A 23,941-nucleotide genomic window follows, 5' to 3' on the forward strand; every position below is an offset into this window, starting at 1 on the left:
AGGTTTCCAAAATCTAGCAAGCAAATGAACAGGACCGGCACCTTTATACAAACACACCCTATCACTGACAATAGAAGGCTTGTTGACAGGCTTTGAATATTACTATGCTCCCCCCATACTGACAACAACTTTGTAGTGCTTCTCTAGGTCACTGACCTATTTCCCCACATTGCCTCTGTGGTGCTCCCCTTTGTGTTCATGCCGACAGTGTGCTCACATTATAGTTCTGCTTAGGCTGATGCTGATCTGAAACAAAGTTTGCATTGCCCATGTTTTACTGGAAGCTAAATTAAATTAAAAATAACTTTACTGAGTGAATGGGTGTGGGTTGTTTTGTTTGTTTGTGTAAAGATTTCATCGCCCAAAAATTACACTTCGCCTCCCTTTTTTTTAAAAAAAATTATTTTTGCCCACCTACATCCTTCCAGATTACCTCCCTGTTGCTGCCACCACAGTTTCAAGAGAGAAACACATGATGTAATCACTAGGCCCAGTTATGTGACGTCAGATCACCCCACTCGGTTCCTGAGCTTCCCATTGGACGATTTCTCTGGTTCTACAGGAGGAGCCGCGGCTCCGAGTCAAACAAACTTGGCTTTCAGTTATCCACGCCCGCTCGGCTCTGATTGGCTTTTGGGGGCAAGCCCACAATAAACACATCCACGCTGTTTCCCTAAGAAAAAAAAGGGTTGGGGAAATATATTCTTGATATCAATGTGGCAGGTACATAAGTGGAATAAATAGCTCTGATTAAATTGAATTAATTAGGACATTACATTTGTGCTCAGTAGACATATTTTATGGTACTTTCCAGATGGATCCACATAGGCATCCTGGGGCCATTATATCAGTATTGCACTGATGGTCATGTTTCTCTGTGCACTGTCATACAACATTATGGCCAAATACTCCACATGCTGTCACAACTTCAGTCAAACAATCAAAACAACCCCGAGAAACAGGGACGTGGGAAATCCCATTCAAACACGGTGATTGGCTGAACGGCCTGTCAATCATCATCGGCTGGGTGGGTTTGTTCGGCCGTCGCCGTAAGCACGTTAGTGATGACTGAATGAGCCTCAGTGTTTGGCTTGGTTTGACAAGTTTCCCTGCACGACCATGGCGGTGGGAGAGAGTTGTTAGTTGTCACACAGGTAGAGAGTTGCAGCTCCCTCTGTGCGTGTTTCAGGTACACTTCTTGGCACTTGGCGCTTCGGCAAATGTAGGGTCGTGACAAGTGTCCGATTTTTTCTCTTCTGAGCGATTCGACAGCCAGCAAAGTCTACACTGGGAAGACAGACACGAGAGCAAAGATGAACAGCCTATCCTTTGACGATCCCTCGTTGGATAATCTGGATCCTACACTGTCGCTAAATGACCCCAGCGATATTGACACGGCTCTCTTAAGCGACATTGATGGTAAGAGAATATAACGGTGGCTGTTAGCTAACCTTGTCGCGTTTAACGTTTGCTAAACAGCAATAACACTGCTTGTTACCATACGTGTGTGTTTCACTTATCCGTTTGACTCGTTTCTTATGTTCTACATCTAATATTTACCTCATTTCTACTACTAATTGACAATGGCAGTGACAAATTTACAGGTTTTATCTCATAGTGCACCTTCCACCAGTTAGCCAGATTAGCTAACATCAACCATTTAGCTAGCTGGTACTCTTCGGAGGTTAATGGTGTTCTTATTAGACGTTCACAGTATTATTTCTTTCACTATCAGAGCTCACTATCATAATCCTATTGTACCATAAGACTAACTGGTTATTAAAGCGGGTTTGATAGGCTAATAGATGAAGCTAACACGCTGCTAAATGGTGGTGAGTGCGCCCCGCCCCCAGCCTGCTCCACAGACAGGGGTTACTGTCGTTCATTCCTCTTTGCTTGGTTCACCGTGCCTCAGTTGACCGCGTGCACAATTTTGTTGTATTATTTTAGATTTAAATAATGGATAAGATAATTTATCGTTATAACCGTGTGCCCTGTTGACACCTTTCCTCCTTTATTCTTGTTTTCTGTAAGACGCACGGTGCTTTATGTCTGCATTAATATACTGTTTTGATTAAAGCGGTGGGCATGTATAAAAATTGTAGTCGCAGTTCATTTGTGTGTGTATGTGCTATGGCCTCATTCTCATTACTCATGTAATTGTTGGAATGTATAGACAGCAGTAGATTATTAGACACATTATCAATGGTGTAATATTTTCCGTTTTCTGTATCTTAGAATATGTAATGGCTAATATGTTTTTACGATAACACTTAACATGTATATGAGATAAGCTGCACTGCGTAAACAGTAACCGGTAACGCAGATCCTGCAGCCGTGCTCGCCATTTTCATATTTTTGACCGACAGTAACCCTCGGTGATGGTGCTCGATGGTAACCTCGTGTGAAGCTACAGACAGCGCTCCCTCTCTTTCCTGTCTTGGGCTGATCGGCATAGCAAGTCTCTGAGACGCGCTCTGATTGGTCAAGAGCGATCACCTCATACAAAAACACTGGTTTACAAATCCAGGCTGCTGCGTTTCACTGCAGACACAACATACACTCACAGAGAGTTTTTTTTTTTTTTTTTTTTTTTTTACAATATCAGTTTTCACATTAAACCACAGAAGTTTAAGTGGAAAAAAATAACATTTTGGAATATTTTAGATTTTATGTTGAGATCATGCAAATAGGAACCTATGAGTACTCAATAGTTGTGAGATCATGAGATCAAGTTAGTTTTATATATGTGGCAGCTGTCTGCTCATTCTTGGTCGTGCTTTGGCCCACAGCTGTAGGAATACTATAAATAGCTTGACTGCACATGGGTTGATGAACTTTAAATGTACACAGTCAGTATATGTGTACCTGGTGCTTGGTGTATTTTTGCTTTGCGTGCAAGGTTTCAATGTATTTGCACTGTGTCAGCACAGACTATGAATAGGGTTGATCCATTCAGATCCAGATTTTTCTAATTGGTCAATGACAGTGATGGTAGTTCTGACTTCTCTTCCTCTTCCTCTTCAGATATGTTACAGCTCATCAACAACCAGGACATGGAGTTTGGAGGACTCTTTGATAACCCTCCATACACAGGGCCCCCTCCCACCCAAGAGCTTCCTGGTTTGACCCAGTCTATCACCTCAGCTGCCCCTCCAGCCACCACCACCACACCCTCACCTTCATCCTCCTCTTCCATCCTAAGCAGTAGCCCCCACCTGGATGCGCTCCTGGGACCCCCCATCACCCGCAGCTCTTCCACTCCAGACAAGGCCTTCCAGCCTCCCACTTTCCAGCAGTCCCCCTTGGCCCAGGTACCCAGCTCCACCCCACGGCAGCAGCCAGCCTCCCCGCAGCAGGCTCAGACCCTCAGACAGCCTCAGGTGGAACAGCCCCAACCCATTCTCAGCCCAACTGCACCGGCCCAGGCAGCTTCACCTCATGGCTCACCGGGACCGAGCCCGGTGTTCAGCTCCACGCCACAGGCTCTCTTCACCTCGCCTGCACCCCAGACTCCACTTCAGCCCCAGCCACAGCCACAGACACAGACACAACTTCAGGCCCAGGCTCAGCCCCAACAAGCCCGGACCAACTACAGCAACCAGAACAACTACACAGGTAAGCACTCTTTGATGGTGAGGAGGGGTTATTCTAGTGGCTATGTTGTTGTCTGTTATAGAGTATAGAAATTCGGCAGAAGGGATTTTTGGGGTAAATGATCCAAATGAAAGGCTTTAAAATGGATTTTGATATTTTAACATGGGTTATTGTAGTCTTCCATTAAGCTGTGACAGGTGTCTTGGCTTTGCATGTCTGTCATTGGATCAATCCAATATCCATTATGTATTCTGTCTGCTTCACTGAATACAGTGTCCTCCATCAGTAAGGTTCCGGTTTCTCTTTATCTTAATCCTCTCAGGTATTTTTTTAAATGTCTTTCAGTAGCATGGTTCAACCAGAAAAAGGTTAAAACTAACAACTTTGTTTATTATGGGTTTTTAAGGGTCTTAGATTTGATTACAGCTGGCAAAGCAAACTGCTGATGCCTCATAGCACATATTTGCAATGTAAAAAACTGGATGAAAATTGCTTTTAAAGAACACATAAATGCCTTCTTTTTTTTTCTTTTTTTTTTTTAGCAAATATGAGCTATTTGTCAGCTATATTATCAGTGTCAACTCTTCAACAATCCCTCTCAACAATGTTTGTATAGAGTGTTTTCCTTTGTGCATTGCTGCTTTATTGAGTCTTGAAATGCAGGGTCCTTACGACTCCTGTGCTTTTTATGATGGCACAGGGCATGGTCCGCAAACCAACTTTAATTCACAGTGTTGTGTTCAAACCCAACAACCACTTACTGACATCCAGTAAACAAGGATGTAGAACAGCATCTATTCAAAGAGGTAGGAATTTATAGAAATCAAGAACAAAAATGCATATATAGCTTGTGCTGCGATTTGCTGTATAAATGGATGCTGTTTAATACTGACATTTGAAGTGTGCATTCTTTCCTTGTGTGCTAAATGTTAACAGGCTTAAATTTTGACAGCTACCTATTGTGCACACTTTCAACTAAAATAGTTAATTTGTTTTAAATGAATCACAGCACCAGGGCCAACATAGTTCAAAGCTGATTTTGTTTCTGTGCATGTCTGGCTTTAGAAATCTCTCACAAATGAAACTCCAGTACCTGGCAAGGTGGTTCTTCATGTGTATTACATTTCCCAAGCTGGGACATTAGGTTATTCAACCTCAGCTGATCGCATGTCCAAGTCCTAATCTAATAGACTTTGCTCAGCAGTGTGAGAGTCTGAGCTAAATGAAAATGCTTTGTCTGGGCAACACCCATTGTACATGTACAGGGCAGTATAGTATGCTATATTTGAATATCTGTGTTTGTTTACAGCTGTAAAACCTGAGACGGACACCTCATTGTTGCCGTTAGTTTTAGTGGAAGAAAATCAGTCAATGCTTCTAAATTTTCTTAGATGCAATAAATTTTTATTACTCCTTGAGAAAATTCCCCAACCCCTTGTACTGAGACGTTATTGCAATCATTAGCCCAGTTGGAGCTGATAAGAAATACAAGGTGACACACATTGAATGTTGCTGTCACTTATTTCTAATGAGATTGCAGTTCACTTTTTTGCCTACAAAACCATAGACAATGGCTCACTCAGTGTCGTAGTACCAATTCAGGGTTAGTACAAATACAGGTGTAGACATAATAAGCTTTGCTGTTTGAAAAAAAAAAAAAAAAAATGTTCCACAAACTGCCAAAGAATATTGGACTTATTTGATGTGGCTTTTTAAAGCTGATATTGGCTGATACCATATACTGACACAATGTATTGGTTGGTCTATAATTTCTTTTTCTATAAATTACTATAAAATGACAGTAGAGGTTGGTTGTTTGAATATTGGAAACTGATGTGACTCAAATGAATGAAATGTTCAAATGACTAACAGGAAGTCAACGCCAGTTTAAAAGGACACTGAGATATTTTTTTTGTCTGCATGAAAGAACCATAATTCTCACTTGCTGCAGTAATTAGGTGAGAACAATTTGGCAATTATTTAATCCTCTGTAGAATTTCCTGTTTAACTTGTTTATTGGATTTCTGAAATTTAATTGTGTGCTTGTAAAAAAGTACTTGATGACATGGATTGCTGTCATGGATACTTCATTCATACTTAAGACTGAAAACAATCCCTGTTGCGTGACTGTTTTCCAGCTGGCAGCCCCGGCAACGTGAGCCAACCCGCCACCAGTTTGCCATCCTCACCTCCAAGTGTTCAGCCAGTGGCCATCCAGACTCAGCTCCAAGGGCTGACCACCACCTCCTCTCTGCTGGCCACGTCAGCAAGCCCACCTGTTCAAACCATCGCGCCCCATGTGCAGCAAGTACCCGTAAGTGTTAGAGGCCGACATGTGTATGAGCTTGAATGGGCTCGCACGAACAAAATTAATGCAATGTTGTCAGTGTTTGTTTGTTATGGACTTCTGTGTGCTTCTCAGGTGCTGCTGCAGCCCCAGTTCATCAAGGCTGAGTCTCTGCTGCTGACCACTCTCAAGCATGACCCCTGCATGGTCACCACTGTGGCCTCTCCCACATCCCTGGCCACAACCACCACCCCAGTACAGAGCACTTCACTGCAGGTAGGCATCTTTCCAGCCACTGATGAAGTAAAGAAACAAAGAGTTGATACAGACTTTATCTTAGATGCCACAAGTACGATAAGAATGTGATTAATGAGCAGCTTCCCAACCCCCTCGTCCCCATCCTGTTTACCTCCCCCAGGCTTTCATGGGCGGTGGCACCATCCTGACCACGGTGCCGGTCATGGTGGACACTGAGAAGCTGCCTATCAACCGCATTGCCATCAGCAGTAAGCCGGCCGGCCAGCCCCACAAGGGTGAGAAACGCACTGCTCACAACGCCATCGAGAAGCGCTACCGCTCTTCCATCAATGACAAAATCGTGGAGCTCAAAGACCTGGTGGCTGGTACTGAGGCCAAGGTAAGAAAGGTCTAATACTTTGGAATTTCCTCTGTATAGTATTAGTTTTCAGTTTTCATTTATTATTTTTTCTTTTTTTTTCTTAGCTCAACAAGTCTGCAGTGCTGAGAAAAGCCATTGACTACATCCGTTACCTGCAGCAGGCTAATCAGAAACTCAAACAGGAGAACATGGCTCTTAAAATGGCAGCTCAGAAAAACAGTATGTGCTTAAAGCTTTTCTCTCTTCTTTATTTCTTGACAGTTTCTCTACAGTTTATTTCACTCCATTGAAAGTAAGTCATTCAGTTGACCTTTTGTGATGAGGTCTATTGATAGCTCCTGTTATCCTGAAATGACAAATGTGAAAATGGTCCTCTATAGCCTTTAAGAAAGTGGAGTTTTCTTTTGTACTGCTGATTGACCATCTAACTGCTCTCCTCATCCTCCCTCTCCTCTTTCCTCAGAGTCGCTCAAGGACCTGGTTGCCATGGAGGTAGATGGACAGTCTGATGTGAAGAACGAGCTGCCCACCCCCCCAGCTTCAGATGTGGGCTCCCCGACTTCTTTCTCACACTGTGGCAGTGACTCAGAGCCCGACAGCCCGATGGGGGAAGACACAAAGGTATGCAGCTCTCAGTGAACCTGCTAAGCCGCAGTCTGAATAGTAGAGGTTGATATTCAGTGTTTCATATTAGATGAAGGGTTAGGTCCATGTTTTTTCCCAGCAAACTGTTGAAATTTCCTCAAGGAAGACATTGAATCCTTCTTGCCCATGTATTAAAAGTTGACTTAATTACCAAAATGCCATAATCTTAGTGCTTAAAGTCTGTTTTATGCCTCTGCATTTAAATGGAATGGTAGCTCTGTACACACAGAGAGTAAACATGAAGTAGTTTGAAGAAAGGCTCAGAAAACTATGAGGAAAAAATTTAGTTTCTGTCTTTGTCTATATGTTTTTGTCACGTTGATGATGCTGTGCAAATGAAGCCTCTTTGTATCCAAGATTTTTTTAAACACCCATTTATCTTTTTGGTTTCTCTTCAATGTGCCAGCCGAATGTGGGCATGTTGGACGGATCGGCAGCAGGCGGTAGTGCTGGCGGCATGTTAGACCGTTCCCGCATGGCGCTGTGCGCCTTCACCTTCCTTTTCCTCTCTCTCAACCCTCTGGCAGCTCTGCTGTGTTCATCTGGCAGCAGCTCAGCTGGAAGCACCGCAGCCACCACCACCCATCACGCAGGCAGGAGCGTTCTGGGTGTGCATATTGCTGGTATGGAGGGTGCTTTTGCTGAATGCTAAATGCTGAAACAGCTTTGATTGCATATAATGTTTTTTGAGATACGAAACCATTGCATACAATAAATTCTTTCCTGTTGAATGACATAAATGTGTGTCATCCATAGCGGACTCATGGGGCTGGATGGACTGGATGCTACCAACTATACTTGTATGGCTACTCAATGGTATTCTGGTGTCTGGAGTTCTGATCCGTCTCTTGGTGTATGGAGAACCTGTAACCAGACCACACTCTGGATCCTCTGTTCTGTTCTGGAGGCACCGCAAGCAGGCTGACCTGGACCTGGCTAGAGTATGTTTTTTGTATCGATATATATGAGACATGTGATTTTCATTTCATTCAAATGAGTGACTTTTCATCTGTTCTACCTCGTCATCACTAATCTCTTTTACCCTCCCCAGGGGGATTTTGCTCAGGCTAGTCAGAACCTGTGGACCTGTCTTAAGGCTCTCGGTCGTCCCTTACCCACCTCTCAGTTGGACCTGGCTTGTGCTGCTTTGTGGTCTCTGCTAAGATTCTGCCTCCAGCGCCTCTGGGTGGGCCGCTGGCTGGCTGCCAGAGCTGGAGGGCTGCGATCCGACCGCCCCCTGCAGGAAGATGCCTGCAAGAGCAGCCGTGATGCTGCCCTAGTTTACCACCGCCTGCACCAGCTTCATATGACAGGTTGGTTGGTGGGAAAAACCCTGTGTCTAAATTAAATCATTGTGGTAGACTGAACACAGTTGGGTGACATATTGAGCAGACAAAATCTCAGGTGATTAAAGAGCAACTCAGCCCTCCTTTTTGACTAAGGGTCAGCTTACATTGATTCAGTGCCAGTAAAAGGTTTAGACTAAGGTTGCAAAATCAATCCGCTCAAGTATCAGACCACTTTGTCTCTTTTTTGGGAATTATTACATCACTATTGTTCTGTGTAAAGTAGTATATTAAATAAATGGTAATTTTACTTGTCTTCTGTTTGTGCGTTCAGGTAAATTGAATGGTAGCCACCTGTCCGCAGTGCACATGGCTTTAAGTGCAGTGAACCTGGCAGAGTGTTCTGGCTCCTGTCTGCCTGTAGCCACTCTGGCTGAGGTCTACGTCTCTGCAGCTCTACGGGTCAAAGCCAGCCTGCCAAGGATCCTCCATTTCACCTCTGTAAGTCCCCATAGTTTGCACATGCACAAGCTTCTTACTCATCCTGTAGAAAACACTCGAACAGCAAATAGTTTTGAGTGGACGTTTGGTTCATTCGTGATTTATACTTAATTTACTGATTCATTGATGACCCTGGGACTTAGCAATTTGAAATAAACTGAACTACACTGAACCAAATCATCATTAGTGAACTATAAGCTGTGTAATTCTGTCCACATTCCAGTTATATAAGAAGTGAGAGAACAGAAATTAACTGAGCGCTTTGTTTTTTCTTTTTCCTTGACAGCGTGTGTTCCTGAGCAGTGCCCGGCAGGCGTGCCTATCCTCCAGTGGCAGCGTACCTCCAGCCATGCAGTGGCTCTGTCACCCACTAGGTCACCGCTTCTTTGTGGATGGGGATTGGGCTATTCGCAGCACTCCTAAAGAAAGCATCTACAGCCAGGCTGGCAATACTGGTCAGTGTATGCAAAACTGACACACTGTAACTGAATTGCTGAAGTCCTGAAGCCCACACCTCTGATATATGTGCATTTCTCATGTCATAATGGTTCTCTTACAGTGGATCCTCTGGCCCAGGTGACTCAGGCGTTCAGAGAGCACCTCTTGGAGAAGGCTCTGTACTGTGTCGCCCAGCCTCACGGAGAGAAAAGTTCCAGCCAGGGCGAGGGGTAAGAAAACAAAGCACATGTCCAAATAACCATCTTTTTGATACTGTTCACCCCACTGAGAAGTTTTATGCCATCATGGTTTGTTTACTATTTGACACAATTTAGAATAGAATAGATACAAATAGGGGAACAAGAAGAATAAGGATAGCATAATGGACCATAAAAAGTAAACTGATCCATTTAAAAATGCCTTTGGTAATAATCTATTTAAAATTGTTGTTGTATTTTGGCAGCAAAGTAACCATTCACTGTGTGTGTTCCTCCACAGGGAGTATGCTGATGCCCTGGAGTACCTCCAGCTGCTGATTAGCGCATCAGATGCAGCCGGTGCCACATCCCAGTCCTTTGCGATCGGCTCCAACATGGCCACTGTGACTGGTAGGCTTCTATGGCAGCTGTCATTTCTGTTAACAACACATTTATTCGTCTGTTTTATATATGAGAAGATAGAAACCCACAACTGTAAGGACATTTTTATCTTGTATATTCTAGAAAACTTTAAGTATTTTTAATTAATTAACATCAGTGGCAACTATATAGCAGCAGATTTTAACTCACTGCCCGAAATCAGCCTCTAAAACTTTGGCAGCTGAGCACTTACTGATTGAAACTACTTTTGTAGCTTGAGTCTGTCAACACATTCAAGTGTAGATTTGCACTCCTTCCTTCATTACTACTTATCTACTTCTGGCGGTATTGCAGTTGCTTCTCCTGCATCTTTTCTTCACCTGCCCCGACTGTTCGATTACCTTTAATGTGCTTGCAAAATAAGAAACCGTGAGATAAAGTTCATTTTTACACTATTGAGATTGAGTAGCTTGATTTCCACTGGGCTGACTTCCACCCTCCCACCGCTTGGCTTTGTCCTCACTGATCACTGATCTGAGTGAAAGGGGGCTAGGTGAAAGGGAGGCATCCGCTAGATTGCTTCATCTATCTTCAGCGCTGTCAAATCGGTGATCACCTTGAGAGGAGGGAGGGAGAGGGAGGGTGTGCAGGGATTTTAATAGGAGACTTTTCTTGGCAGAGCCTCAGGTTGCTCACACACAGCGTTAGAAGTCTGTGTGTGTGTGTGTGTGTGTGTGTGTGTGTGTTAAATGGAGTAGTTTTCCCTCATGTGGGAGTTGTCAAAATGGCTGCTCTCTCTCAGCATGTTGTGACTATGCCAGAGGGGAGAAACAGATTGATTCAGAGGTCAAAATACAGACAGCAGCTGTCTGTGTGTGTGTCTGTGTGCATGTGTGTGTTTGTGTGCACTCTCATGCATGTTAAATGTGAAAGTGGGCAGTGGGGGGATTCAAATATTTGCATGTTTGTTTGTCTGCGGGTATCTCGCCTTTGACTCGTTTTGTTCCAACTTCCAGGCTGTGACCCCCACTCCAAGTGGTGGTCCTCAGTCGCCGTGGTGATCATCAACTGGCTCCAAGGAGACGACGCTGCGGCGGAGAGACTGTATCCGACTGTTGAGCACCTGCCCCGCAGTTTGCAGAACGCAGAGTAAGTTGGACATAAACACACTGGGACTTCAACAGCTAGCTGAAGAGCGTGTTGAATAACCCTCGTCTGCTGATGCCAAGCAGAGGACACACACACACTTCCACTACTTTAACCTGTGTCCTCTCGTCTCTGCCCCCCCCCCCGCTCTGTCAGGAGTCTTCTGCCCAAGGCGTGTCTGAACACATTCAGGGCAGTCCGGGCTCTGCTGTCCAAGCCAGAAAACTGCCAGTTGAGTCTGAGCTACAGCGACAAGGCCAGCGCCCTGCTCCGAGACAGCCTCAACCTAGGACCACACTGCCACAGCTCCAGTTTAGACAAGGTGCATACACACACACACAAAGCACTTGCAGATTTGTGCGCATAAAAGTCATGTTGATGTTTATTATTCCTATGAGGGAAATTTTGAGAAGGCGACAGCATCTGCATTAAAAAAACACACACACACACACACACACACACACACACACACACACACACAAACACAAACGCTCACAGTGACAGATGTGCCCACACATGTGCGTGTATAAAACTGTAAACACAGGAAATTGCCTACGCATAATCACTCAAGTATACACACAGACGCACACATACTCTTTTCACAATACAAAGCCACACACACATACACCTCAGCCACAGACAACGAATTCCCCCCACAGCAAATTCCCACTCTGTGATACGGCGGTGTCCTACCCTCTGGCGTTCAGCAGATGGTGATGCTGGTGGATAGGTAGCTCACAGTGTGTGCATGTCTACGGCCAGAGCTGTAGTGCATTGTAGTTGCATTGCATGTGTGTCTCAGCGGAGTGCAATGTACCTGCAGTGCAACACAGAGCTGGGCCACTAACAGCAGAACACACACACAGTGAGCAGTGAAATTGTCCTTCACCCTTGAGTAGAGCTCTGTTGTAGTTAGTGCTGGGCAGCGTCTCTGTGTATTAATCTGCTATCATTTCAAACTTACTATGCTTGTTAAATCATGATATGTAGTCTTATTGTGTAAAGTAATTACTGAGTCAGATTTTTCCCAGAGATATGTCTGAAATATTTGGGAATGCCACTTGAGAAAAGGCTAGTTTCACTCAGCATTTTTCTATTGTTCATCATCTCATTTTTCAATATGAAAACACATATTCTTGCATTAATGTCTCCGTCCTAATCCTGCTCATCTCCCTCCAGGTCATCCAGTTGCTCTTATGTGATCTGCTCTTGGTGATGAGGACCAACGTGTGGCGTCTGCAGCAGCAAGGGGCCGGTCCTGCAGGGTCTGGGCTGGTGGGTACCAGCGGCCCCGCGGGGGTCCACCAGGCCTCCCCGCCGGAGCTCCAAGGCTTTCAGCAAGATCTCAGTTCCCTGCGCAAACTGGCGCACAGCTTCAGACCTGCAATGCGAAGAGTATGTACAACAGTGTTAGTCACTATGTTGTTACATTACAGAACTTGAGCTCATGCATTTTGTGTAACTTACTGCAAGCAAGTAGTCTCAATAGTAGTTATCTGCAGTCCACATCTTAACATTGCTATACATTAGGCATTATCTGACATGTCTACAGGTGGGTTAGGGTTGTACAGACAGACCCTTCTCAGTCATTTTGGTGATGCATTTTCATGCCAACACATAGTCGAACTTTTATTTCGTCTAGACTCTTAATTCCTCTTAGTCTTACACAGCAGCAGACAGCATGGATACGCTTTGAGTGACACACACTAAGGGAATTATTAAAACAAGATGAATGCACCAACGCAGCTTTGTGTAGGTGTATTTGTATTGTCAGACACTTAAAACCATAACTCGTTAGATGCTTCCTTAAAATGGTCTTAAACCCACATGCATTAGATCGACATGCAGGCATTAAGATATGCTGCACATACTTTGAGTGACAACAGCATGTAGAATTCAAACACAAAATGCAACACATGAAGAGAGAAGCACTTAGCATATAAACATACACATACTTCCTCTTCACATATTTGCAGGCAGTCCACAGTACAATTCTCCGTGGAAATTAGCTGGGAGGTGTTGAAACACACATACACAGACACACACACACACACACACACACACACCCCTGAGGCAAGTGTTTAGCAGCGTTGTTCACAAGGCTTCAAAGTCTCTCTGAGGTAGAGCTGAACATTCTGTATGAGTCATCACCGCTCGCTCTCATCCCTCCTCCTCCTCCTCCTCCTCCTCCTCCTCCTCTCATCCTCCTCCTCCGCTGCCTCTCTCATCTCTCTCCCTCCCCTCCATCTCTTTCCAGTTGTTCCTCCATGAAGCTACAGCCAGGCTGATGGCGGGGGCCAGTCCCACTCGCACGCATCAGCTCCTGGATCGCTCGCTGCGACGCAGAGCAACACCCGGAGCCAAGACAGGTGTGTGTGGACGCTGATCTTTATTTTTCAACCTCTCAGACCAAGTAATTCTGTCTTTAGACAGCAGTGTTTCATTAGTGTTTGCTGCTCTTGAGATTTTGAATGTGCACTATTATTTATTTCCTGTATTTTTGTGAAGATCTTAATTAGTTGTTGTGTGTTTTGCTGTCAATGTGTTGCCTATCAAACCTTTTTTTTTCCTTTTCCACTGAGATGTTGTGGGAAAGTATGAGATGCTCTGATAGGATAATCACAACTTTACATTGTTTTTTCAGTTAAATTAGTATGGTACAAAGCTCTAATTAGGTAGTATTAAAGTAGGTTGCAAAAAAATCTAAAGTCTTACTGATAAACCTTAATGATAGAGGCAACTCTTCTCTAAGCATTAATTTTTAGATTTATTTTTTTCTTGCAGTGTTTTTAATAAAAGTTGTAGAGAGCAGAGAGAATGGCTGTAATCAGTGGCTCTAATCAGCCTCTCATCTATTTTGCCCAATTGTTCACTGCACTAAATCCCATCAGTAATTAAACAAGAACAAGAACAAGAAGTCTGATTGGCTGTTGGTGGCTGATGACATCCAAAAGCTCCCCCGAAATAGCACGGTAACAACGTTCGTTTGTTTTGTTTTGTTTTTTTTTCTGTGCGTGCAGAGGAGTGTGAGACGCGACCGGGCCAGCGGGAGCAGGCGGAGGCTGTGATGCTGGCGTGCCGCTACCTTCCTCCCTCCTTTCTGTCGGCTCCCGGCCAAAGGGTGGGCATGTTGGCTGATGCGGCCCGCACCCTGGAGAAGCTGGGAGACAAGAGAACCCTGCACGACTGCCAGCAAATGATCATCAAGCTGGGCAGCGGCACCACCGTCACCAACAGCTAGAGAGAGGGAAGGGGGGAGGCGGGGAGGGGCTGAGAGACATGCATGGACACTGTATATAGAAACATCTCTGACATACAGAAACAGACAGACACATGAAATATGTTCTCACAGACACACAACCATACAGTCTGGCATTTTTGGCGTGCAGCTACTGAACAGATTTATCAAACTATACAGATTCATATCATCTTGACAGGATTTTCCTCATGGACTGTCCCTCCCACCACCCCAACCCCACATCAGAAGGCACTTATAGAGTTCACACTGTTATTGCTACGGATTATTATCAGAATATAGGATGCATTTTTCTCTCTTAGCGAGCTAATTTCCCCCCATGAGATTGAATTGCAGTGCCACAGTTTGACCACAGAGAGGAGCCATCCCATCCTCCTGGTGGATGGTGTGTCGATGGTATGTGTGAAACATGAAAGAGAGATTTGCTCTGCATTTACTCCGGTATAGTCCCACCCCCTTTCTTTTCGATATAGATGCACCTTCTACAGGCAGTAGTGCTCGGTGGGTTGGAGTGGCGGGCTGCTCTGATTGGCTGCAGAGTTAGGTGTCTTCTTGCGCGTGGGAGGAAAACGACCACACCCGGATTGGTCCGAACCGTGGGTTTGTTCAGTGGGAGGCCACTCCACAGGTTGTTCAAAATGGTGTTGAAGTTGATTTAAACCATGTTTCAGGGGTAATAATCTGAGGCGAGGTGACCCACTGTACAATCCCCGTGTCTCTATCTGCACTAGCCTTGCGAGGCTGATTTCAATGATAAGTAATAATATGGCTTTATGAGGTTATTTTCATAGAGGTCTTTTTTGTTTTTTGCTGTGTAAATATTTTAAAATGTATTTATAATCTGTATGAACTTTGATTGAGCAGTATTTTGCATAAGCAGAGTGAAAAATGCTTATTCACTTCCCTTAATTCTCTTTCATTTGGTAGCTTTTGACCAGGTCCAAATAATGTAGTTACTGTACTGTATTGCTACGTTGATGAGTTTTAAGACAGCATCAAGTTATCAAGGTGACATCTGCGTCACATCGTCTGACTCAGTTGACCTTTTGCACTGTTGGACACGTATGCAACAATGATATCATAAGAGGTTGGCAGCATCCAGTTCTGGCATAGCCAACTCAGACTATATTGTGAACCTTTGGCACTTTTGCAACAAGTTACATAAGTCATGCAGGCAGTTTCAAAATAATTGACCATTTTTTTTCTTCCAAAGAGGGCCTGTAGTGAACATTTTCCTGGTTTTCTTTTGTAGCTCCAGCATAAAGAGCAATACTTGTTCTCTCAGTCATTATAGTTTCATGCTCCTACAGAAACATCGTTTATTAATTTTCAGAGAAAAGAAAAAAAGAAAGGAAAAAAAAACCTGGATTTTTTTTTTTTTTTTTTTGTCCCAGGACCAGTATGTTTTTATAGTGTGTCACTAATGTGAAAGACTGAAAAGAGTTTGGTTTGAGATGAATGACACGCAACCAGGTCTAAAGGTATTGTTTATGTGTCCTTTAACATCTTTCCTTCTCTTCCTTGTTCTTTGGTTTCCTTTTCAAATGTAAATATTAAAACATTTTGTAAAGAAGACTACAGTGTTTCCTGTGGTGCTGGAAGTTACAGTGGGGTAGTGGAGTTAGATACCAGGTGATATTAAAAGTAGATGATTGGTCTCCATTTAACATACAATTATAGGAGGTTGTGGACTTACTTACAACTTGCAACACTTGAAGAATGGGACCAAATTTTTCTTTTTTGGGAAAAAAATAATAAAATAAATTCATCTGACACATTATACCAAAACATAGTTATTTTGTCAAATGTGATTTATGTAAGCAAGTAAGGCCAAATATGTAAGGCCAAAAAGTATTTTATTAAGTGTAATAGTTCCTCTATAATGTGCTTTCTTAAATTCAGATTGTTAAAGTAGCCATTTATTTTTCTAATTTGCATAAACATATTATATTAAACATATTCATAAATAAAAGTGTCATGAAGAAAAATGTTTTTAATCGGTGCTTACTTGGGTGGCAAAATCTTGGCCCCACTCTGGACAGCAGCACATTGTGTTGATGTCAGTGCACGTTCAGTAAAGACAAAAAAAGAGCAGGCATTGGTCATAGCAGCATTGAAAGGTGCTGGTATATTTCACATTGGCGTTACAAAAAACATTTCAAACAAAGTGATGCTGTGTCATCGATTCCAAACAAATAGACATGAAAATCAATAAAACGGCATGCTCCAACTTAAGACAAGTGACATTCCCAAAAAAGGTCGTTATTTTTTCATCAATGGATTCTTTTAATAACATTTTATAAGCAATAACATATTCCATTTTATAGAAAATAAACATCTCTAGGAAATACTATACACAATTATATTAGTACATCACATCTTACATTTAAACAGCATCAAATACTTATATACACCATTAAATAATGAGTTTCATAAAAGAGAAAGTTTGGTGTGGCGTTTTTGCACTTTCTTTTATGCTCTAATACTTAAATATGTCTCCTTTTGATATGACCAGCACTTAAACTGACACCCTGTGGAGGGCGTTGTTATATAGCATGGCAGAGTGAAAGAGGCTACATTTGAGATACACAAACAGACAGGTGTGTTATGAAATTTGAATTGAATGTTTATCTTTCTGCACGGCTGTGGTAGCGTGAAATCATTATACATCGTGGCAATGTTTTAACAGTAATACTTCTGATCTGTACATAGATATGAAGTGAGATGACCTGACTCCCAGTTGGACCCTTGGAGCCCTGATCTGCGACCTGTCAAGTGATGATGTCGCCGTCTACTGTACATATTGGATGTGCACACAGTTGAATGGACTCTTGAACAGAGTTTTCTTTTTTTTTTTCTTTTTTCATATTTCTTTTTTAATCTCTGAATAACACAAAGCCTGACATATACCAAGGGTGACGCAATGATGTCGTATAGTCATAATGCACATCAAAATACATCTCCGAAGATAAGAGCATTATATTAAAATACTGCGTCCATATTTTTTCTTAACTCTTCAATATCAGAATATTTAGAACCTGTAAAGCACATCATCATGTACAGTTTCCTTTTTTGTTTCATTTTGTCTCTGTTTTAAACACAAACGCACACATTGAGATAGTACATCCAGTGGTTGGCTGCTGCTTTTTTTGATGCATGACATCTTGAATCGGAGATGGACTTCTTCACTCACACAGACACATGTGCACAAACACACTGATGATGTGGTGGTAGAATGAGTTTTATGATTATCGCACTCACACACACAGGCACACACTCGCGCGCGTACACGCCTCTTGGCCCACAGACAAGGTGGCCAGAGGGATGTTCCTGTCCAATCAGTGTCCGCCAGGTGTCTGAATATGATAGCAACCCATCCGAAGGCAGAACACACACACGTTACCCGCTCTGCATTTCAAACAGCCCCTTCCGCGCGCCGGGCCCACAGGCGCACTGTCTCTAAAGCGCAAGTCTGTCCTCCTGTTTAACAGCGCCGCTGCCTCCTGCCCTTCCAGTAAAGGGGCTCGGTTGAGAAAACATGTTTCCAGCCTGGGTTCAGGGAGCAGGTATTCTCTGTGGAGCCGTTCTCCAGAGGTTGTATTGCTCCAAGCTACACCTCAGTGCAGCCTTTTTAACCCCCCCCCCCCCAGCCCCACTGGCCGCCATGCCTGTCCATCATCAGTCATCACCATGTGTTTTTTAGGTGTAGGTGGCTGTTAGGACAGCATTTTCCTTTGCCTTGCTGGATAGGTGGTGCTTGCCTGGCTGAGAGGTGGTGTTGGTGGTGGAGGTGGTACACTGGAATATCTTACAGGTCCTGTGGAGGAAGGATAAAGAGACAGGCATAAATACAAATCACAAACACACAGAGAAGAAGAAGGAAAGGTGTGAGTGGTGCCAGAGGTTCCTCTGTCTGTGACTGGCCTTGAACCCACAGCACCACAGAATGAGCCTTAATGTTTACAAAAGCTGGACCACATATACATATACATCCAGGTATACTGCAGGTGGAGGCGCTTCCTGCGTAGGCGTGCTGCTCTGAGCTCATATTTATGTGCTGTCTATGCATCTTTGTGTGAGACTGTATGTTTCTGTGCAGATCTGCAGAGTGCAGTGCAGACATGAAAGCGAGCTGGCTGCAGTGTGCAGGAGCGGGGAGATGGATGCAGCTGGCCAGTGAACCAGCTCCACTGTGAAAGACACAGCAGGAACGCCTACTAATTGCGCTGGTGTGATGGTGGTGGTGGTGGAGCGATTTCCATCCCCCTTATCCTCCTCTGCAGCCCCTGAGCATCTCTCATTCACTCGCTGCCTTTTCCTCTGAACTGCCAGTTGCCCATCCTTATGCCCTGGACTCAGACCAGCAGCTTTGCTCTCTGTCTTTTATCTCTCTCTCCTTCCCTTTCAGTCTTTCTATTTTTCTCCTTTTCTCCCTCTTTGAAGTTCCTCTCCCTCGCTCCCTCTCTTTCTGTTTACCTCCCTGGAGTAACTCATTCTTTAACACCTTCAGTCTCACTTGTTTTCTCACTGCTTCTCCATCGCTGAGTGTCTCTCCCGTCGCTGTCGGTCGCTCTTGTTGCCCTTCTTTTCTCTTTCCATCTCTGTCTCTTTCATTCTGTCGCTCTCTGATGTAACTGCCCCCATTCGTCTTTTGTTCCCACTCAGCCGCAGCACAAAACAGTCTGTTTTTCTTCTCCCTGCCTCTCCGCCCCTCTCTCTCTCTCTCCCTCTCTCCCGCTCTCTGTGTGTACGTGTGTGAGCTTACAGGTAACCTGTTAATGAACCTGTGTAGACACACTCAGTGTGTGTCCCTCAGCACCCGAGAATCCACAGCTGAGGGCAGCATGTGTTTGCAATTTCATCGATATGTGTGCTCCAGCCCTGAAACCAAGTGAACACAGGCAGCGGGAGAATATCTAAGGGGGGGGGGGGGGGGTCATGGGTGGGGTGCTTGTGTGTGTATGCGTGCGTGTACGTGTGTGTCTGCTCTTCCCTTTGATTAGGCTGCTCAGCGTAAATTGGCACAGCACAGACCCACACACACAGACCTTCAGATCCCTCAGCTGATGACAGCTCTGCCTCAGCCCGCTAACAACAATCTCTCTCTGTCTTGCTCTTCCTTTTCTCTCGGTTTCTCACACTCTATTTCTGCTACTTAGACGTGGGAGTTGAGGTGAAGAGAGACAGGGAGAGGCGAGGAGAGGAGATGAGAGAGAAAGAGGGAGGAAGGGATGAGGAGGGATGAAGGGAGGATGACTGGAAATGGAAAAGGGAGCTCATCGGAGATGAGAGGTGAGCAGAGTGAGATACAAGAGGGAGTGGGAACAGCAGGGGAGCACAGGAGCAAAATCAAAATAAGGGGAACAGGGAAAAGGAGGAGGAAAGAGAAAAATAACGAGAGGAGGAGGAAGTAGAGAGTAAGAGAAAGGGTGGAGAGAGCATGTGGGGAGGCTAGCAGGCGGTGGTGGTGGGTGGGGTGTTTTGATCAGCAGCCAGCTTTTCATCCCTGTCAGTCTGCACAGAGGAGAACAGGAAAAGGAAGAGGGAGAGCGAGAGAGAGGGGAGGGGGAGAGAGATGCAGAGAGGGGAGGGAGGAAGGGAGGCTACTGCCACTGCTGCCTCAATGCACCGCTGCTCCCTGCTGAATGTCAGCATCCCCCCCCACACACACATACACACACCCCACCCTCCTCTGCATTTGACCTTCCTCTCTGCGCTGCAGTGTAAATACGCCGCCACCAGATGGCGTCTGTCTGACAGGTAAGCTGAATGTGGAGTGGACTGGTCATGTTAACAAAAAAAAAACCAAATAAACAAACAAACGTTGGCCCATTGTAACTGCAGCGGTCCACAGTCATAACAGCGGGTGTTGAGTGAGCGTAATACACAAAGGGCACAAAAGTAAGTGTTTAAACCGCCACTGGTGGTTGATAGGGGTTTAGCTTGTCAAGGTCACTGAGTACACATTGATTCAGCAACGAAAGATGGGTCAGTCTGAGATGAGATCCAGGCCGTTATGGGTTATATAGTGGCAGAGGCGTAGATGAATGGGGCACTTGGTGCCAGCATACAGTGAACACCACCCTAAACCCTCAGGTTCTCTTCTTTGATTCTGTCTGTGTTTTACAAGAGCTGACAATTGTGTTTTCTGTTCTGCACTGTATCATCTATCCAGCTCTGGTACTGCTGCTTGTGACAGCAATGTGTGAATTCAATTGTTTTTTTTGTTTTTTTTCTGTGCTGAGGAGAGGGATGAAGAGTGGAGGAGCGGAGGTGGCAGTGGGGAGGATAGGATGGGGGGGCTGGTGAGGTGAGGCAAGGGGAGAGGAGAAAAAAAATCGAAATTCACAGTGGTTTCAAAAGCAGAGAGGCTGTAAGTGTTAAACATATATGAAAACAATAATATCTGAGAGGTTACCCTGGGAGACACTAAGACACATCATCTCACCCTCCCTCTTTTCTGTGCATGACTCACTGTTAAATCTTCGGTGCCAATCAGTAGAACTCAGCTAAAACATTTAAAACCCTCAGAATGGATAAAACAAAGGACTGATATACATTTATTCACTAGTTTTGAGGGTTTTTTATTCTCTTACCTCATGTTTAGGACATTTGATGGAGAAGTCATCCTCGTGGAATGTGCAGCCTGGGAAGGGAAAGAGAAAGTAAAGAAAAAGGAGAGAATAAGCTAAAGCGTTGCAGATAGACAATAACAATAAATGAAACATGTAGAATTATTCAGATACACACAACAACCCCCTCAAAAAACCCAGATAAATGACAAAGAAGCTGGGCTAAAATGAAATTTGAGCAAGAAAGAGGCAGAGAGAGAGAGTGTATGTGTGTGAGAGAGAGAGAGAGCAACAGAGGAAAGAAAGAGACTGAGTGGATGAGTTGCGATGCAGGCAGGCAGTCAGATATGGCTGGTGCACTCAGCAGGATTAAAAAGGGCCTCGCTCTGCTCCCTGTGCTGGCTCGGCAGACGTGGCAGGCCTTCTAATCCTCACACTGTACTTCCTTGGCATGAGGTAATGTAAGGGGAAACCATACAACACATGTGCTGACACACAGACACTCACTTATATCGACAACAACCACCATGGACACACATGCATGCACGCATTGAAGGTAAAGTACATAAGCAACACGTTTGCAAGGCACACATAGGGAAGCATTCAGGCAGGAAGGCACGCACACACACACACACACACACAGATGCATGCAAACACGCACACATGCCCATTTCAGTCCCCAGACAGGAGAATGGATGGATGGAGCCACAGGGGTTGTGGTCAATAATGCACACATGCACACCCTCCTCCCTCTGTCCCTTCCCTCTCTCCCTCTTGCACACTCCAGGGTCCCGCTTTCCTCTCATCATCGCCTTTATTCAGCGCTCCCTCCCTCTCTCCCTCCCTCCTCTCCTCTTTCGCTCTTCCCCAGCACTCTCAGACATCTCCTCTCGCACTCAATAATGTTACTTCTTGATGTATTTACCTTCTCTCATTTTAACCTCATCCATTTTCCTTCCCCTCTCTTTCTTCCCTCTCCTTTCATTTTTCTCCCTTTTTTCCCCCCATCTGCCTTATCTGTTCCCCTCCCTATTGCCCTCTCAACCCACGTTCAATTTCCCTTCCCCAATTGCTCTCCTCCCTCTCCCTGGCTTTTTCCTTCCTTTTTCATCCCTTGTTGCTCCCTTCCTCTCTTGCTGTGGTCTCTTACCTATCTCTTTGGCGCAGACATAGTGGTATTTATGAGAACAGCCTCTCCAACAGCAGCTGAGGGACGCCCCCACAATCTGGCACTTGTAGCAGCTCTGGGGTTAGGCAGACAGACGGACATATGGACCGAGACCAATAAAGAAACAAACAAATTGACCGATGGAGGTACATGGGGATAGAGAGAAAAAGAGGAAACATTGTGCAAAGTTAAAAACAATTTCTCAGATTCTGAAAGTCTCTTAACTTCAATAAAGATACACACATTTCAGAATAGTATAACACTTGCAGGGGGTAATTGCTGTCGTACCGTTTGGGCTGAGTTGCTGGCAGCCTCCTTCAGTCCATATAGCCTCCCAGCCACCATAATTATCCCCTTGGTCCAGATGGCACAGTTTTCATGTGCCCAGTGCTCCTTAGCCTCTGCCTCCAGTTGTAGCCTTTGAAACACGCTGTCACTGCCCTCTTGGTCGCTCAAAACCCCCGTGCTGATAGCCTGGAGCTGCTTCATTCTCCTGAACCTCTCTCGTAGAGTCAATCTATGCGTGCCACCCTCCTGACCCGCTCTTTCTGTTCTCTCTGCCCGTCGGTAGCGCCAATGATGGTGTCTGCTACTACTGCCCTCTTGAGTGGATGCCTCTGTATTGCCCTCGTTTTCTGCGCTGCCCTCAGCCTCATTCTTTGAGGAGTCTCCTGGTTTTTCGCTGCTGCTACAGTTGCTGTCATTGCTTTTCTCTGACTCTTCCCTGAGGGATTCTGTGTGCCTGGTTGTCAGAATTTTCCTCGGAACACCATCCTCTGTGTAGTAGGGTCCACACAGATCGCCTAGGTCTCTGTAATTTGCTGGCTTTCCACACAGGCAACACATAAGACACTTGCCAATAAGATTTTTATTGACCAAGGGCCCCTGTAGCATGGCAGCAGCATGTGGTACCACCTTTGCAACTGTGAAAGGATTCCTCATTCTGAGTATGCCCTTTTTTCTACGTCTCTGAAATATTACTGCATCGTCAGGCTTGTTGACTATGGCACACCAAGAGGAAAAGTCTCTGGAGTTGTTAATCCGTACATAAGGGCAGAAAGACAGTTTAGAATTTTGATGCACTGGTCTGCGTCTGATTCTTTTCACAGAAATCGTCTCAGTCTGTTTTTCTGATATTGTCACCACAGGACCCATGATACATGTCTTCTGTTTTGCCTTACTCTCTTCTTCACCTCTTTCTCTTTCTTCTTTTTCTCTCTCTTCTTTTTCAGCCTGTTCGCACCCTGCAGCTCTTACTACTGCCTCAATAACCTCGATGGCATCTTTCATCCCAGGTTTTGGCCCAGGCTTTTTGTGGACCTTCACTGGTATGCCGGGAATCTGCTCTGATGAGGCTTTGCCTCGTTTCCTCTTGGTTGGATTTGCTGATGGTTTTCTGCCTCTCCTAGGTTTCTGAATGAGTTCTGTGCTGGTAACCTGGGGGGCTTCTGTGATCTCATCTGGGCTGATTGGCAGAGGTAGTGTGGACTCTGTAGGGGATACATTCTCTTCTGCCCTTTCCTCTAGTTGTTCTGCTGTTTCAATATTTGTCTCCTCAACTGGCTCTGTTTCTTCTAGAGCGGCCTGGCCTTTTCTCTTCTTTCTCCTCTGTTTTAGGTGCATCTCATGGTTGTTTTTAATGGCCCTCTGCTTGGCTAGCCTTGGTGTTGTTACTATTAAGCTTCCTGCTTCCAAGGCTACTGCAGAGGCATCTGCACTCTCTACCATAGCCCATCTCTTCCTTTTAGTTCTGGAGGACTTACTTGCAGCGGTAGATACTCCTTCTGAAGCCTGTTGTGTCCACTCTCCTGGAGCACTGACTTCTACTGGGACATCTGCTGTGGTGCC

The 23,941-nt window shown here is 44.8% G+C and overlaps 2 protein-coding genes across 2 annotated transcripts in view; one reads left to right on the forward strand and one right to left on the reverse strand.

Moving 5' to 3' along the window:
- Positions 1–1,082: 1,082 nt before the first annotated feature.
- Positions 1,083–15,928, forward strand: srebf1 (sterol regulatory element binding transcription factor 1). Its single transcript, XM_018671353.2, has 19 exons — positions 1,083–1,419; positions 3,028–3,618; positions 5,736–5,911; positions 6,020–6,160; positions 6,303–6,521; positions 6,608–6,722; positions 6,967–7,124; positions 7,555–7,771; positions 7,905–8,089; positions 8,200–8,461; positions 8,769–8,935; positions 9,222–9,390; positions 9,495–9,603; positions 9,872–9,981; positions 10,968–11,100; positions 11,254–11,419; positions 12,277–12,492; positions 13,355–13,466; positions 14,118–15,928. The coding sequence occupies exons 1-19, from the start codon at positions 1,314–1,316 to the stop codon at positions 14,336–14,338; spliced, it is 3,573 nt and encodes a 1,190-aa protein (XP_018526869.1). The 5' UTR covers positions 1,083–1,313; the 3' UTR covers positions 14,339–15,928.
- A 687-nt stretch (positions 15,929–16,615) lies between these two features.
- LOC108879896 (retinoic acid-induced protein 1) overlaps positions 16,616–23,941 on the reverse strand; it is a 55,655-nt gene continuing 48,329 nt past the window's right edge. The window contains 4 exon segments of the mRNA XM_018671343.2: positions 16,616–18,170; positions 20,950–20,999; positions 22,076–22,169; positions 22,382–23,941. Of these exon segments, the coding sequence (XP_018526859.1) occupies positions 18,162–18,170; positions 20,950–20,999; positions 22,076–22,169; positions 22,382–23,941 (1,713 nt within the window). The 3' untranslated portion in view covers positions 16,616–18,161.

Source organism: Lates calcarifer, linkage group LG11, assembly GCF_001640805.2.
Source record: "Lates calcarifer isolate ASB-BC8 linkage group LG11, TLL_Latcal_v3, whole genome shotgun sequence".
In the NCBI taxonomy this organism is placed as follows: Eukaryota; Metazoa; Chordata; class Actinopteri; family Centropomidae; genus Lates; species Lates calcarifer.